We start from the raw sequence: 17,332 nt of genomic DNA, 5'->3' as shown, positions 1-17,332 counted from the left end.
ACTAGATCAGAATTTAAAGAAAATTATTGCAGGCCTAAAATGAATTAATAGGTAAGATTTTTAATAATGGTAAATTCCATTTCTAGTACTGATACTATTCTTTGTTTTTGAGAAATGACTTTTTCCCCACTGGTGAGATGACTTATGTGTTCTATTCTATGAATAGATAGGTGCAGAATTATTTTCAGTGCTGTTTTGCAGGATAATTTTGTCTGTATTACAGCTAATTTCATGGGTGGGAGAACAAAATCTAAATGGGTGTACTGTTGGAGTAACAGAGTACAGTGGAAAATTCCTAGGCCACGTGGAGATACTTTACAAGAGCTGAAAAATGAGAACTAAGCCAGAACATTGGTTCCCTAGAGGCCCTGGGCTGACACACCCTTTCTGTTTCCCTTTTCTTAATACTATCTCTCTGTCACATACTTTAAAAGGTTGGGTTTCTCTAACATTCTAATGATTATTTGTTGTTATTTAGTCCGTAAGTCGTGTCTGACTCTTTTGTGACCCCATGGACTGTAGCCCACCAGACTCCTCTGTCCATGGGATTTTCCAGGCAAGGATGATGGAGTGGGTTGCCATTTCCTTCTCCATCTAATGATTATATTAAAGCCTATTATGTTTCCCTTATTCCTTATGGTCTTCAGTGTAAAAAGATTTCAAAGTCATTTTAACTGTTTTGAGACACATTCCTGCAAACTACTAGAAAACCGAGTCATTTTGCCATTTCACTTTTTTCTTGTAGGAAATTCGGCGCCTTCATCAGTATGTGAAATTTGCTGTCCAAGATGTGAATGATGTTCTAGATTTGGAGTGGGATCGGTATCTGGAACAAAAGAAAAAACAAAAGTGAGTGAGATCTCTCACCCACCATCTTGATAGTGCTGTGGCCTTTTAAAAAGATCATTTAGGAGGGTTTCTGAAAATCCTACACAGGTTCTTTCTCTTTGATGCAATCATTATACATCAAGAAATTCTATGGAATAATAACATTGTTCACAATAATACATGAAAGAATTTACAGCACAGTTTATGAGAGTGAAAAATTGGATTCAGCCTAGTTATGCAAAAATTAAGAGTAGCTAAATCTGACCACATTTTTCTCTTAATACAAAATACTGTATAATCATTGAATCTCATAGTCTCAAAAAAGTCATCTTAAATATCTTTTCTGTTTTACATGGAATATACAAAATATATAATTGTGTAACTGTAATTATTAGGTACAGCATATAAAATATGAAAATGTTAAGACATGAAGTCATACTGGATGACCTCAGTGTGGAAGTCTAATATAGAAAAAGGCTAGTAATAAATCCATCAGAATACTCAGTTATAGCTGCAAGATGGGATTCAGAGGGGTTTTTCTTTTAAACTTTCCTATATATTCCAGATTTTCTTTTGAAGGAAACTTTGCTAATTAGTTTGGATAACTAAAAGGATGAGAGGAATAACAGATAGAGGAAAACCTTCTATTGTGATCATCTGTCCGTGGATATTTGGTTTGATACCTTGTGTTTTCCAGAAGGAATAGAATGCAGTACATTGTGAAAGCAGTAAGGTGATGTGAAAAACAAGTCAGTGCTCCAAATGCTAGATTTCTGAAACACCTACACTTGATCAATGTGATTAGCCTTATAAGGAAGTAAACCAGGAAATGATCTGTTTATTTGTTTACAAAACTGTGAGGTCACAGACTTAAGTAGGGCAGCCTGAGTGTTGTGTCAGGGGCAGGGCTAGAATGTGTTTAAAATTCAGTAAACAGAATGTAATACATGATATTGTACAGCGTGGAGAAAGGCTTTGTACCCAAGCTGAGGAACCTCAGAGCTTAGATGTGGGAAGACAGAGGTGAACATTGATCCTCCCGACACTGGCGGGGGCAGATTCTGTGGCCTGGAGCCTTTGTCACTGGGGGCAGCTGGGCCCCTTTAGAAGAGGTTTCAGAGTGCACGCCCCTGTTGCTAAATTCATGTTCCTCCCCAAATGAGAGAATGGCTTGACCTGACAGCATGGACGTTCTGATCGGCTTGACAGTTGGAGTACTCTTGTATAGTTAATACGCTGACTTTTTAAAAAGTGCTTGAGGCGAACAAGAAAAACCAGGCTTTCTTCTCCTTTAAACAACCCCATGGATTTTCTATTAATACTTAATGTGCCATTTTTAAATTTCCTTTCTGCAGAGTTCTGATTCTTAAATCTATACATTTTGCTGACACGTCTCTTGTTTAGACCCTTCTCGAAATATTATCTGGAACCCCAGTGAAATGCCTTTTAAAAATTTATGTTGAACTAATGACCTTGTCACCAGAAAGAAAGGGACCATTGTCCTTTTCTCCTTTTAATTCTTTTGGGTGGGGGACCCCCAGCTGCCAAGTCCTGTTCTGTCCTCTGTTTCTTGACGGCACTCTGAAGACATGCTTTTTTTTTTTAGTTAGTTTGTGTTTGGCTGTGCTAGGTCTTCATTGCTGCATTCAGGCTTTCTCTAGCTGTGGACAGTGGAGCTACTTCCTAGCTGTGCTCAGGCTTCTCACTGAGGTGGCTCCTCTTGCTGCGGAGCACAGGTTTAGTGGCTCCATGGCACGTGGCATCTTCCCGAACCAGGGATGGAACCCGTGTCTCCTGCATCGGCCGGTGGATCCCTAGCAGCGGGACCACCAAGCAAGTCCCTCTTAGTAACTTCTTCATGTTTTCTTTCCCACTAGTGGTTCTCCATTTTATTATTCTCACTGTTACAGTCTCTCTTTTTTTTTTTCTTTCCGGTGGATATTTTCTTTATTTGAACCATTCTCATACAGTTCTTTCCTCCTTGCTCTAAACAGGCGCCTGCTTGTGCCAGAACGAGAGACACTGTTTAATACTCTTGCCAACAACCGGGAAATCATCAACCAACAGAGGAAGAGGCTGAATCACCTGGTGGACAGTCTCCAGCAGCTCCGACTTTACAACCAAACCTCCCAGTGGAGCCTTCCCTTGGACGTTCCCTACCAGAGCGCCACACACAGGTGTGCAGGAGAACACGTCTGTTAATGCCACGTGCGCTCAGTAAATGAGGTGGGATGAGCGAATACACAGAGCAAGGTGGAATGGTCGTAGAGTAGTTTAGATGTGGGTTTGAAAGTGACTCTGCTGTCTTTCATCTGTGTGATCCTGGTCAGATTCCTCACCCTCTCTGATCCTTTTTCCCTTTGCCAAAAAGTGGGGCTAACAGTAGCCTTCCCAAGTAGCTCAATGGTGAAGAATCCCCCTGCCAATGCAGGAGATGCGCTTTCAATCCCTGAGTCGGGAAGACCCCCTGAAAAGAGAAACAGCAACCCACTCCAGTATTCTTGCCTGGACAATCCCGTGGGCAGAGGAGCCTGGCGGGCTACAGTCCATGGGGTCACAAAAGAGCTGGACACGACTGAGCAGACATGCACACAGGGAACTAACAGTATGCGCCTCATGGGATTACTGGAGGGTTTAAATCTTTAAATTACATAGTAGTATGCCTGATGAAACAGGTCCTCGATAGATAATAGCTGGTACTGTAGTCATAGTATTATTGTTTAATTGAAAATTAACTGTCAGGATTAGGTTGATCAACTTGTCTGGAAACTCAGATTTGTCATTTTGCAAGTAGAGATTTCAGACCCTGCCTTCAGTTTACCCCTGAAGTTACCAAAGTGGTAACTGCCTTTAGTCTGAATGTATAGATTTTAACTGCCCTTCCTTCTAGAGCCCCGTTGGGGTTGTGTTTACTCTGGGGGTGGGATGTAATAGTGAGACTATGATCATTTTCCCTTTGGGTTAATTCATTGTTTGGTCAGATTTTCCATTTCCTTTTCAGGATGCTCTCACCTCTTGCCTTTGTAATTAGGAGGATAATGTACCATCACCATTACCATGAGTCCCAATTTTTCAGATCATAGTTGGTTCATATGTAACATTGTCCTCTTTCAGTTTTGACAGTGACCTCGAAAGCCTGCGCAATGCTTTGTTGAAAACAACTCTAGAGTCTCACACCAAACCGTTGCCTAAAGTATCAGGTAAATGCATTCTCCCCAGTCTTTAAACTCTGTTCTCTTTCATTTACTGACCTCAAAAACTAAGTTTCAAGCATTTACGGGTTCATGAATTTCTTGCAGCTAAACTGTCCCCCGTGAAACAGGCACAACTGAGAAATTTCTTGGCCAAGAGAAAGACCCCACCAGTGAGATCCACGGCTCCAGGTAGAGGAAACTGGTCCTGAATTTTTAGGATAAACTGTGTACTACATTGTGTGGGAGTAGGATGGGGTTTGTGTGTGTGTGTCTGTGTTTTCCTTTGGTTCCTAATGGGAGGTAGAGGAGGTGGCTCCAGAATCGGTCATCCATCTGAATATGGAAGTAAGAAGCAGCTTATACATAGTCAAGTCGAGGTGGTTGTTTTGGCTTTTACACTGTGTTTTCCATCGTCCTCAGGTTCTGTGGCAGTGATTGCCAAGGATTTGGGGGGAACCTGAACTGGTTCCAGGGGTCCTAGCCTTCGCTTTAGCTAGAAAAGCTTTATTTTTCTGATTTGTGTCGGATTTTGAGTAAGGCTGCGTTTGAAAAAAGACATTCTCAGTAGGCACGCATGACTAGTGGCTACTCTGATGAGAAATGCAGACAAAGAACATGCTGGTGCTCGTAGTTATGAATGGACCTGCTAAGTGACTGCTGCACATTGACTTGCCTCAGAACACTTTGGTACAGTGCTGTCCAGTAGAACTTCTTGCAGTGGTTGTGATGTTGGAGCTATAGTGTCCAATACAGCAGTTCACCAGTGGCCACTGAGCACTTTAAGGGGGCTGGTACAACTTAGAGGTCAAATTTTTCATTTGTTTTTCATCTAAATAACCACACATGGCTGGTGGCTGCCAAATTAACATTGCAGCCTAGCAGTAGCCCTAGTACAACGTTGGTTTTCTTTCTTTTTAATTTAAAAAATTCTTTTGGCTGTGGCTGCCAGGGAAGTCCCATGAGTGGTTTTCACTTGCAATTGTTTATATTACATTTGAAAAAAGTGAAAGCGTTAGTTGCTCAGTTGTGTTTGACTCTTTGCGCCCCCAGGAACTATATAGCCAACCAGGCTCCTCTGACCATGGAATTCTGCAGGCTAGAATACTGGCGTGGGTTGCCATTTCCTTCTCTAGGGGAGCTTCCTGACCCAGGGATCGAACCTGGGTCTCCTGCATTGCAGGCAGATTCTGTACTGTGTGAGTCACCAGGGAAGCCCATGTTACCCTCATATTATCATACGTAAAATCTTGTAGTACAGTGATGTATCCATAGGGCAAATAAGTCAGTAAGTATTAGCAATACTTTTAAATAACTTGAGGAGGAGAAAGGGGTGTTTTTTGTTTGGTTTTGGTGTTTCCAATACACAAACAGTAACATGACTTGTGAAATTCATGGTAGAAAGTAACATGGCATAAAGCCTTACCTTATAGTTTATGGAAGGAGGAAAACAGGGAAAATGAGAATCGATTTTAGTGATTTTTTTTTTTTTTAAACTAGTTGTCTCATTCAAAAAGAAACGTTGGATTTACCTGGCATTGTTTGAGACCCTCAGGACTGAGGATGTGATGTCTTCTCCAGTTTGTATTAGGCCTGTTCTTAGAAGTTTGTTGTTGGAAAGCAGCGACAGCAATGTGACTGCCTGTTCACTATGCTATGGAGTTTGTTGCTTTTCTGAGATGGCTGAACTTTCTGCTTTTACACCAGTGTGCATCCTGTCTGTCACCTCACATTTTTTTGCCTAACAGTCAAAATGTTCTTGTCCTATACAGTTCGGTTTTGCAAAACCCGCAGCCGCTTCCACTTAAAATAAGTAATAATTAAGTTGCTTTACAAATTGGATATTTCTCTAGCGACAGTGAAAATTACATGGCTTTTGGACTCGAATTGTCTCAGTTGTCTTTTGTTTTGGGCTCTGTAGCCAGCCTATCTCGGTCAGCCTTCCTGTCTCAGAGGTATTATGAAGACTTGGATGAAGCCAGCTCAACGTCATCTATTTCCCAGTCTCTGGAGAATGAAGACACACGGACATCCTGTAAGGATGACGACGCAGTGGTCCAGGTTCCCCGGCATGCTCCTGTGGTTCGAACACCTTCCATCCAGCCCAGTCTCTTGCCCCAAGCAACTCCTTTTGCTAAATCTCACCTGATTCATGGTTCGCAGGGTGTGATGGGCACTTCAAGTAAGTGAACAGTGGGACCAGAAACAATCTTTTCCCTAAGAGGTTCCTAACTCATGAAGAAACTGTGGCTGGGTTTTATACTGTCACACGCAGAAGTTGTGGATTCTAGCCCACTTCTGCCAATCTTTTAGAAATTACGGACGGAGTCAAGAGATGTGTTCCCCTTGAAAGTGCTTGGTAGGCCACTGTGAGGAAGCGGAGAAGCTGCAGGCCTCACGCTGTCACCCTTTACTGGGGAGTACAGAGTGTGCCTTTCCAATCTCGGCTTATTTCAGCTTGTAGCTGTGTCCTGTCTCAGAGCTCACCAGCCATGGTGCTCGTTACCTGTGGTGGCTCGCTGACCGGACCTATGTTGGGCTGTCAGATCTTCAGTTCAGAGTGTCAGAACTTTGTATTGAAGTGACTCCTAAGTAGACCAACCTAGGCATGAGGTACTAGAATGGAGAGATTTGTGAGAGGAGAGCTAACCATTGCTCTGTATGGGTATAGAAGTTATATCTCACTCAGTGTCAGAAGAAATGATCATGTAACATATTTTCTCCAGTAGAAGTGGGCAGACAAACAGCGTACAGCATCTTTGAAAGATAAAAGTGCCAACCTGTCAGTTTGCCAGTATTTTCTGTTAATGCTTAAGGATTTTAAATCTTTACATTTTCCCTGCAACCTAACACGGAGAATTTACTATTTTAATTTTTGTGTGTTCTTCTATTCTGACCCACTCTCTCACTTAACTTTGATTTTTCCCTCAGTGTCTACGCCTGCTAGCAAAATTATTCCCCAAGGAGCTGATAGCACCATGCTTGCAACAAAAACCGTGAAGCATGGTGCACCTGGCCCTGCCCACCCCATCTCCGCCCCGCAGGCGGCCGCCGCAGCGGCACTGAGACGGCAGATGGCCAGTCAGGCACCAGGTATGAGCACTGGTACAGGGGCTGATGCTGAGCTGTCCGAGCCACAGGCCAGGACACAGGGGCCAAGAAACAGCAGGCCCTTCACTGCTTCTCAGAAAAGAGGACTGATGTGACAGCTCTCGCCTTTGGGGGCGAGTTCTGAGAGGGCAGAGACTCAGTTGGAAACTTGCCCTTAAAGGGCTGTATTAGATCTACCACGTTCAGTTAAATTCATTTGCATCATTTCTTTTTAGATTCAACATAATAAGGATTCATCCCTATTTTTGAATAATGTCTTCTTTAAGCCCCAGAATTAATCTTCGCTGTTAGATCACCTAATAATGTTAGAGTTGTCTCATAGTATTTTAAGGATCCGAGCCACCCTTTGCAGTGAGTGTACATGTGCCCATTTTGCTTTTGAGTAATGCTTGGTTTGGAGAGGTGAAGGTCACCAACCAATACGTAACAAAGCCCAGGCTCCAACCCTGTGTTCTTTGTATTGAAGTACAGCTTTTTCTTAAGATTGCAGTTTTAACATGGAAATATGAAGCTCTAAGGAGCTAATCAGCTCGTGCATTTTGTCAGTGGTTTATAGCTCTCTGTAATCTTCTACACTAAGCTCTCTAGGTAATTTGCCTAGGAACTTCAGTTAGTCAGTTTTTACAAGCCAGTGCTTCTCAACCAGAGGCTATTTTACTCTGCCTGCTTCCTCTCCAACAGGTGGCAGTGTTGCTGGCCTGTAGTGGGTAGAGGCCAAGAATGCTGCAGAGAGACTCCCAAAAGCACAAGAGAACCCTACAACAAAGGATTATCCATCCCCAAAACATCAGTAGTGCCAAGAGTGAGAAACTTGGCTATAAATCATATTTTTGTTTTAGCTGAATGAATTTTTTTAGTTTTATAACTGCTTAGAACATATACCAATTTACACTAAAATTTTAAAAGATGGAAAAGACATGGTGGTTTGATTTAGCCAAAAATAATTGCCATTAGAGAACAATAGATATCTAGGAAAAGTTCAAATATTAAAACCTTTACTAAGACATCTAAAATAGATATGAAAGAGCAAAAACAAGATAACTTTTTAAGGTACTTTTGAGCCTTCTGAAAAAATAGGAAACCCTTGATGTTTTAAATATTGGTTGGACCAAGCAGAATCTTAGCATTGTACTGAACAGACCCGAAATCAAGCTGATTGATTATTTATCAACTTCATGTCTACCAGGATTTAGGATTAGTCCACTCTCAGCAGGAGGTGATGTGATCTCTATTATCATTTCAGAAGACATTATTCAAAAACAGGTTTCAAAGGTGTAGGCACCTATGAATGTTAAGGATGATGTATGTGCAGTCATAGGCAGGGCATCCCTGATGACTCCCTGAAGGAGGAAGTGAAGTGAGCTGCCATAGACCCACCATCCTACCTGGGCTACAAGTTCAACTGTGCCCCAAATATAGTTGGAGAAGATCCAAGAGCTTTGCTTAGGCCTTCTTAATAGTTAATTATAATGTGTCATAAAGTCCTGGGCTACAGTTTTAAATTATGAGACACATACAAAAAAGGTATGAAAGCTGATAAGCCTAAGATAGATAAGTAGGTGTCAAATCAGTCCCTGTTAACCATTCCTTAATTCAGGCCTTCTTGGCCTCCTCCTCCATTCTGGTTCAAGCTCCATTTTTCATGTTTTATTCACTGTGTCTGTCTCACTAAAGCATGAACTTCTTTAGAGAAGAAACTATATTTTAGACATTTTTGGAATTCCCAGCACTTAACAGAGTCTGACAATAATAAGCTCATGTGAAAGAGGGGTTGAATGAATGAATGCACGGTAGAGGCAGAAACACTGGTAATCCTCTAGCTCTTTCTGCCCTTTTCCAGGACAAGCCAACAATATGGCAGGTATCTCAGCTCTGCTCTATAAAAGTTGGCTGGTGAATTCCTTTTTTCTGAACTAGTACATTTGATTAAATTGCACAGAGCTTCTTTGAATAATCTTTATGAAGGGAGTAGGCCAAGTGTTCCATTGAACACAGTGCTGTGGAACTACCTAAATTTTCTTTATATAATAAGTTTGCATTCTGCTTGAGTTTGTGTCCTAGTTATTGATTAGACCTGGCTAGAATTTTGATCCTGTATTGCAATTAACATGCCTGTTTCTTCTCTATTTAAATAGCTGTCAGTACGTTGACTGAATCAACTTTGAAGAATGTCCCTCAAGTGGTAAATGTGCAGGAATTGAAGAATAATGCTACAGCCCCCTCTGCAAGGGTGGGGTATGTTACTGCTTCCTTAGTGTGTTTAAGCCAATGAATTATTCTGCAGTAGCGTAGAACTGCCTGCAGGGAGCGGCAGTGCCGTTGTCCCAGTGTGACTGTTTTTCCTGCAGAACTTCAGGTTATAAGAGGAGTGGAATGGACAGCTAATCCCAGGCACACAATTGGATTTTCAGGAAATTGTCCTCTCCAACTGGCAGTAACAGTTGCCTCATAAACTTTCAAAGTCTTGGTGGTACATACTCAGTGTGCTATTTGCCATATGTAAGTCTGCATGTGGTATACATTACAGTTATTAGGTAAGGTGGAGGGTTTGACTTTTTTTAAATACTCTTGGGGCTCCTGAGTTGACACCTCAACTCTAACACAGACTGTTGATTCTAAAAACCCAGTGATGGTCTCTCCTCCCTTCCTTCCCCTTTCCAAGCATTCCTGTTTTTTCAAGTTTCTCATATTGTTTGTATGAAAAAGCAGTGGTTTAAAAGGCAGCAGCTCTGTTTGGAGACTTCCAGTTTCTACCCATGCCACATCTGAGAGCTGGATCATTGCTGCCAGAACTGACTTTTAAGTGTGAATCTGTGTTTAGAATTCAAGGCATTGACTCCCTCCCACTGTTGTGGGCGGCACGGTTCATAGAACATGCCCATGTCCTGTTGCTCCAAGTATTTTGTAGCCAGGAGCTCTGCAGTGTGGCTCGGGGAAGAGTTGAGGGCTGTATCCTCAGTTTGAATGTAGAGATCTTGAGGACCAGGGTCATTCAGGGAGTTAGTGTCTGGTGCCTGTGACTAGTCCAACTGCAAGAACAGCCACTAACCCTGTGTTTTTTCCAGTTCACATTAGTGTTCTCCTCCCCCACCCGGGTCTGCTCCCTGTTCTGTTTTGGCTTTATCAAGTGGCCCTACTTCACTAGTCCACTGGCCTTCTCTTTTTCCCACATTGGTCCATTTATCAACACTGCCAGGAATTTCTTAGTTATCTCAGGGCCATACTAACAGCCAAAAACAAGCCTGCGCTCTCCTATCTTATAGTGACCTTGAAGCTCTGGTATGCTGTTTAGACCAAGATGGCATTTGTGGTTGTTGTGAACTTCTCAAAGACAAGAACTATGCGTTAGAGTTTGGGAATTATAGCCAGATCCCTAGCGTAGGGTAGGCAAGGAAAAGCCACTGCAAGGCAGAATCTTACATAAGACAGGAAAAGCCAGCTTAGTGGTGAAAGAAACGTGGTCTGGTATTTCTGGAATATTTTAGCTGTTCTCACAATATGTGAGAAGCACCTCTTGATGATTTCCTTTATCTTATCTCAGGCTGTGTTTTCCTCCAGTGATTCATCTGCGCTAATCATTGATAGGAGCTTTGTTAAAGGAGCAGTTCTGAGGTTTGCCCTTTTTTCTAACTGAAGAAAAATAGACATAGAAGTTTATAAAGAGTCGAAAAAACTCTTCTTTTCTCCACTGAATTGGACTCTGGTTGTTATTTAACTTGTATGCCCCACATGGCACCTGGAATGTTGTTTCTTTTTAATAACCACTTGTTGAATAACAGGTGACTCTAAGCACAGTTGGTAAGTGGAAATTGGCATTTACCGCCTTTCCCAATAAGAAAGCTTGAGAAGGAATTATAGTCATTATGAAATTACTTACTTTCAGATTCTGTTAAGCATTCGTTTCCTGAGTGTTTTTGTTTTTGTTTGTTCCATTTTTGTTTTTGGTGGCACCTCGAGCCTTTGTGGGATCTTAGTTCCCTGACCAGGGTGGAACCTGTGCTTCCTGCAGTGGAAGCATAGAGAGTCTTAACCACTGGACTGCCAGGGAAGACCCTCCTAAGTCTGTTTTAAGTATTTAATTTTGCATTTAACTTTTCCTGAGTAACATCTTAAAAGAAATTTATTATAAGATGAGGTTACATGTTTCTGCCATTGGTATAGCTTATGTTCACTGGCGTCACCCCGCTCACCCCTTACATTCGTTGACCAATCATCCTGATTTCTGGAAGAGGACTTATCTGGGGCACACTCATGCTGTTTAGACTCCTCTCCAGCGCTCAGGCGCTTGATTCAGCAGTTTCCTAAGGGGTGTCTGCCATGAACATGATAATGCCCTGGGTATTTGGGATCCAGTAGTCAGTAAGACATACCAAGTCCCCACTTTCACGACACTTAGATTTTAGCAAGAAGGCAGCCACTAAGCTACCCATTTCACATCAGTTATTTAACTGTAGTATAATGAGTTTGATGAAGAAGTACAGGGTGCTGCGAAGGCCCACAGTGAGGCATCTGGTTGAGTTGGGCTGATGAGGAGGTTGAGAAGGAAAGATGTTTCAGCTGGAAGTTGAGCGGTGACCAGAAGTTGCCAGGCAGAGTGGAAGAAGAGTGTTAGAAACAGAGGGTGCAGGATCGGGGAAAGCCCAGACCTGGGAAAGGGCAGAGCAAGTCTGAGTGCAGGTGAAAGGCCAGGGTGTCGAGAGAGCTGGCAGGAAAGGGAAGGTGAAGGAAACAGGGCCGAATGAGGTTAGAACTATGGTGGAATATTTTATTGGTTTGTTGTTTTCCAAAACACACCCAGATCGTCATTCCTTTCAGGAATTTGGGCATTCGTTTCTTCATTCTTTCTACAAATACTTAAGTAGCATTTTATATATACCACACACTGTTCTAGGTGCTGAGAATAACTCAGTTAACAAAACAGACCCCACCCCCCAAAATCCCCAAGCCCTGCCCTAGTCACAGAGAGACAGATGACAAGTAAGATTCATCCAAATACAGTATTTTAGAAGGTGCTAGGTGTGCCGGAGAAAAAGCAGAAAAGGGGTTTAGGGACTTTTGTCCGGACATGGTTGCAGTTTTAAATAGAGGCAAAGATGGTGCTTCTCCTACATGACTAATGACTAACATGTCTCAGAAATACCAGACCATATTTTTTTCACCACAAAACTGGGGATTCTCCTGTCTTGTATGTTGATAACACTCTGCCTTGCAGTGGCTCTTGACATTTTACATTCGAATAAAGACCTGAGAGCAGGCTCATGAATATCCTAAGGAAGAAAGAAAGCCCCAAGCACCAGGCCTGTAGTGAGAGCTTGTCTGGCAGGTTCAGGATGAAGCCAAGCAGCCCCTGATGGCTGGAGAGAGAGAGAGAGAGAGAGAGTGGGGATAGGGCCGGGGTACAAATCCAATAACATCTGGTAAGCCTGGTTGAGGACCTGGCTGACCACTGGATATTGAGTAACCTGATCTAATTACATTTGCTTTTTTAAAGCATTTTTAGTAATTTTTGAAAATACTAGAGCATAATTAACACACAGTAAAATTCACCTTTTTGTAGTCTAAAATTCCACAAGCTATGATAAATGCAGATCATTTTGTTGACCTGTGGGTTTAGCAGGAAGTTTCTGGTTCTTATATTTAGAACAGATGAGAAGGGCTGGAGTGAAGAAGAGTAGAAAAAGGGGGAACAGTTAAGCTTTTTCTTTTTTCTTTTTTTATTGTGGGTAAATACATGTGTTACAAAATTTATTATTTTAACCATTTTTAAGTGTATAATTCAGAGACATTATGTTTACAGTGTTGTATAACTGTCACCCCATCTGTTTCCAGAACTTTTTCATTATCTCATACAGCAATTGTACCCATCAAATAGTAACTCTGTATTCCGCCTTCCTTCTAGTCCCTGGTAACCTCTAATCTACTTTCTGTCACTAAGAATTTGCCCTCCATGTAGTATTTATCCTTTTATGACTGGCTTATTTCACTCAAATTTTTAAGATTTATCCATATTGTGAAGTGTTAGTCGCTCAGTCGTGTCTGACTCTTTGTGACCCCATGGACTGTTTGTTATCCACCAGGCTTCTCTGTCCATGGAATTCTTCAGGCAAGAATACTGGAGTGGGTAGCCATTCCCTTTACCAGAGGATCTCCCAGACGCAGAGATCGAACCCAAGTCCCAGGCATTGGAGGGAGATTCTTTACTGTCTGAACCACCAGGGAAGCCCATATTGTAGCATGTATCATTTTCATTCCTTTTATGACTGAATAACATTCCATTGTATGCATATATCCTGTTTTACTTATCCATTCATCTGAAAGTAGACACTTGGGTTGGGTGTTTCCCCCTCTTGACTATTGTGAATAATGCTGCAGTTGAGGATTGTTGTACAGCCCTCACTTTGAGTCCCTGCTTTTCAGTTACTCTGGGTAATGTTTTAGGAGTAGAATTGCTAGAGCATATGGCAATCTACTTTCTGAGCTAAATGTGGTTCAAACTGTTTTCCAAAGTAGCTGTACCATTTCACATCCCCAAGAGCAATGGATGAGGTTCCAGTTTCTCCACGTCTTCACTAATACGTGTATTGTCCATCTTTTTGATTATAGCTATCCTAATGGGTGGGCATGGTATCTCCTTGTGGTTTTGATATGTGTTTCCCTGTGACTAATAACATTGGATGTCTGTTTGTGTGCATATTAGCCATTTGTGTCTTCTTTAGAGAAATATCTCTTTAAATCCTTTGCCTGTTTTTTAAGTAGGTTCTTTATCTTAATTATTGGGGTGTCATTTTCTTTCTTTTTTTAATATTTATTTTTATTTATTTATTTGGCTGCCCCAGGTCTTAGCTGAGGCATACAGGATCTTTGATCTTCTTTGAGGAAGATTTCTTTTTAGTTGCAGCATGCAAACTCTTAGTTGCAGGATATGGGATCTAGTTCTCTGACCAGGGACTGAACCTGGGACCCCTGCGTTGGGAGCAAGGAGTCAGCCTCTGTTTCACCAGCGAAGTCCCACAGTGTCATATTATTCATGTGATCTAGATTCGAGTCTCTTATCGTATATATGACTTGCAGATATGTTCTCCCATTTTTTGTGTGGTTTTCACTTTCTTAATGGTGTCCTTTGAAACAACAGTTTTTTATTTTGATAAAATTCTTTTATTGCTTGCCCTGTTGGTGTCTGATATATATAGGTATGTGTTTAAGAAACCGTTGCTTAATCCAAAATCACCAAGATTTACTCCTGTGTTTTCTTCTAAGTTTGAACTCTTACATTTAGGTCTTTGATCTGTTTTGAGTTAATTTTGTAAGTACTGTGATTTGTGGTCTAACATCTTTCTTTTGCATGTGGATACCCAATTGTCCCAGGGCCTCTTTGGTGGCTCGGTGGTAAAGAATCCACCTGCCAACGCAGGCAACACGGATATAATCCCTGAGTTGAGAAGATACCTTGGAGAAGGAAATGGCAACCTACTCCAGTATTCTTGCCTGGGAAATCCCATGGACAGAGGAACCTGGGGGACTGTAGTCCATGGGGTCACAAAAGAGTCAGACATGACTTAGTGACTGAACAACCACCACCCACTTGTGCAGCACAATTTTTGGAAAAAACCTTTTTTCCTCTTGAATTGTCTTGGAACCCTTGCCACACTGATTAGTTTTCTAATTAATGTTAAACTAATCATTAGTAATAATGTATTGAACTTTTTATTTTTTTTATTTTTTATTTATTTTTATTTTTATTTTTTTTTTATAAATTTATTTATTTTAGTTGGGGGCTAATTACTTTACAATATTGTAATAGTTTTTGCCATACATTGACATGAAACAGCCATGGGTTTACATGTGTTCCCCTTCCTGGACCCCCCACCCACCTCCCTCCCCGTCCCATCCCTCTGGGTCATCCCATTGCCCCGGCCCTGAGCCCTTGTCTCATGCATCGAACATGGAATGGTGTTCTGTTTCACATATGATAATATACATGTTTCAATGCTATTCTCCCAGAACGTCCCACCCTCACCTTCTCCCTCAGAGTCCATAAAATTGTTCTATGCATCTGTGTCTCTTATTCTGTCTCGCATATAGGGTTATCGTTACCATCTTTCAAATTCCATATATATGCATTAGTATACTGTATTGTTGTTTTTCTTTCTGGCTTACTTCACTCTGTATAATGGGCTCCAGTTTCATCCATCTCAGTAGAACCGATTCAAATGTATTTTTTTTAATGGCTGAGTAATGTTAAACTAATCATTAGTAATAATGTATTGAACTTTTTAATATATGGTTGGACTCAATTTGCTAAAGTTTTGTTAATAGTTTTGCATCTGTCTTAATGAGGGATATTGGTCTATAGATTATCTTTTCTTGTAATGTCTTTATTCCATTTTAGCTTCAGAGTAATACTAGCCTTATAGAATGACTCAGAAAGTGTTCCTTCCTCTTCAATTTCCACAAAGAGTTTCTGTAGATTTGTTACTATTTCATGCTTAAATTTTTACAGAATTCACCAGTGAAGTTATTTTGGCTTGGAAATTTCAGTTTCTTTAGTACATATACAATTATTCAGCTTATCTACTTCTTTGGTAATTTGTGTCTTTCAAAAAATTCATTTCACTTGAGTTGTTGAATTCATTGGCATGTTTTTCATAATAGTCACTGACTATCATCCTTTAAATGTATATAGATTTTATTTTCCTCTTGATAGTAATTTGGGTCTTTTTTTACCTCATCAGTCTACCTAGAGTTTTATCAGTTGTATTGATCTCAAAGAAGCCAGCTTTTGGCTTCATTGATTTTTTTTTTTCCTTGATCTTTATTATTTCATTCTGCTGCTTACTTTGGATTTTATTTACTCTTTTTCTAGTTTCTTAAGGTGGAAACTAAGGTCATTGATTTGACGCTGCTCTTTTCCAACCAACACAGGCACTTGGTGCTATAAATTTCCATCTAAGAACTGCTTTGGCTACCTCCCACAGATTTTGCGGAAGAGGCAGTGGCACCCCACTCCAGCGCTCTTGCCTGGGAAACCCCATGGACGGAGGAGCCTGGTGGGCTGTAGCCCATGGGGTCGCACAGAGTCGGACACAACTGAAGCGACTTAGCAGCAGCAGCACAGATTTTGAATGTTATTTTTTCATTTTCATTTAGTTCAAAACATTTTGGGTTTTTTGTATACCTATGGGATATTTAAGTGTTTCTAAATAATTGGGCATCTTCTAGATGTCTTTTTGTTATTGATTTTTAATTTAATTCCATCATGCTTAAACATGTTTTGTATGACTTGAATTCTTTAGGTTTTATTGAGACTTCTTCTATGACCCAGAACTGGGGTCAGCAAGGTTTTTCTTTTTTAAGGGCCCTACAGTTATGGGAGATATGGTCTCTGCCTCAGCTACTCAACTCTGCCGTTGTAGCCTGACTGCAGCCATAAACAAAATGTAAATGAATGGGCAGGGCTTTGTTACCGGTTAATTTTATTTACAAAAACAGGCAGCTGGTCTTTTGTTTGTAGTTTGCCAATCTTTGATCTAGAATGTCAATCATCTTGGTAAATGTTCTGTGCCACTGCTCTTGTTGGGTGGCATGTTCTATAAATGTCAATTAAGGTGGTTCAGTTCAGTTGCTCAGTCGTGTCCGACTCTTAATGACCCCATGGACCGCAGCACGCCAGACCTCCCTGTCCATCACCAACTCCCGGAGTTTACCCAAACTCATGTCCATTGAGTTGGTGATGCCATCCAACCATCTCATCCTCTGTCATCCCCTTCTCCCCCTGCCCTCAATCTTTCCCAGCATCAGGGTCTTTTCCAATGAGTCAGCTCTTCACATCAGGTGGCCAAAGTATTGGAGTTTCAGCTTCAACATCAGTCCTTCCAATGACTCTTCAGGACTGATTTCCTTTAGGATGGACTGGTTGGATCTCCTTGCAGTCCAAGGGACTCTCAAGAGTCTTCTCCAACCCCGCAGTTCAAAAGCATCAATTCTTCAGCGCTCAGCTTTCTTTATAGTCCAACTCTCACATCCATACATGACCACTGGAAAAACAATAGCCTTGACTAGACGGACCTTTGTTAGCAAAGTAATGTCTCTGCTTTTTAATGTGCTATCTAGGTTGGTCATAACTTTCCTTCCAAGGAGTAAGCATCTTTTAATTTCATGGCTGCAATCACCATCTGCAGTGATTTTGGAGCCCAGAAAAATAA

General features: G+C 41.3%; 1 protein-coding gene across 48 annotated transcripts in view; it reads left to right on the top strand.

Annotated features, from left to right (window-relative positions):
* Positions 1 to 17,332, top strand: part of NUP214 (nucleoporin 214) — an 84,663-nt gene that overhangs the window by 29,052 nt on the left and 38,279 nt on the right. For 46 of the 48 annotated variants that reach the window (XR_014083284.1, XR_014083282.1, XR_014083283.1 and 43 more), the window contains 7 exons: positions 746 to 849; positions 2,823 to 3,005; positions 3,943 to 4,028; positions 4,128 to 4,211; positions 5,941 to 6,201; positions 6,951 to 7,112; positions 9,266 to 9,365. Coding sequence is in view for 38 of the 48 variants with exons in the window: in XM_081594741.1 (XP_081450867.1) it covers positions 746 to 849; positions 2,823 to 3,005; positions 3,943 to 4,028; positions 4,128 to 4,211; positions 5,941 to 6,201; positions 6,951 to 7,112; positions 9,266 to 9,365 (980 nt within the window). In the remaining 10 variants the exon portion in view is untranslated. Of the gene's footprint in view, positions 1 to 745; positions 850 to 2,822; positions 3,008 to 3,942; positions 4,029 to 4,127; positions 4,212 to 5,940; positions 6,202 to 6,950; positions 7,113 to 9,265; positions 9,366 to 17,332 lie in introns of all 48 variants that reach the window. The other 2 variants (XM_081594761.1, XM_081594763.1) reach the window with 1 other exon arrangement.

The sequence above is a fragment of the Giraffa tippelskirchi genome, chromosome 4 (assembly GCF_054371585.1).
Source record: "Giraffa tippelskirchi isolate mGirTip1 chromosome 4, T2T-mGirTip1v1.2.pri, whole genome shotgun sequence".
Taxonomy (NCBI): Eukaryota; Metazoa; Chordata; class Mammalia; order Artiodactyla; family Giraffidae; genus Giraffa; species Giraffa tippelskirchi.
Note: the sequence above shows the minus strand (reverse complement) of the source record. Positions and strands in the feature narration are given on the sequence as shown.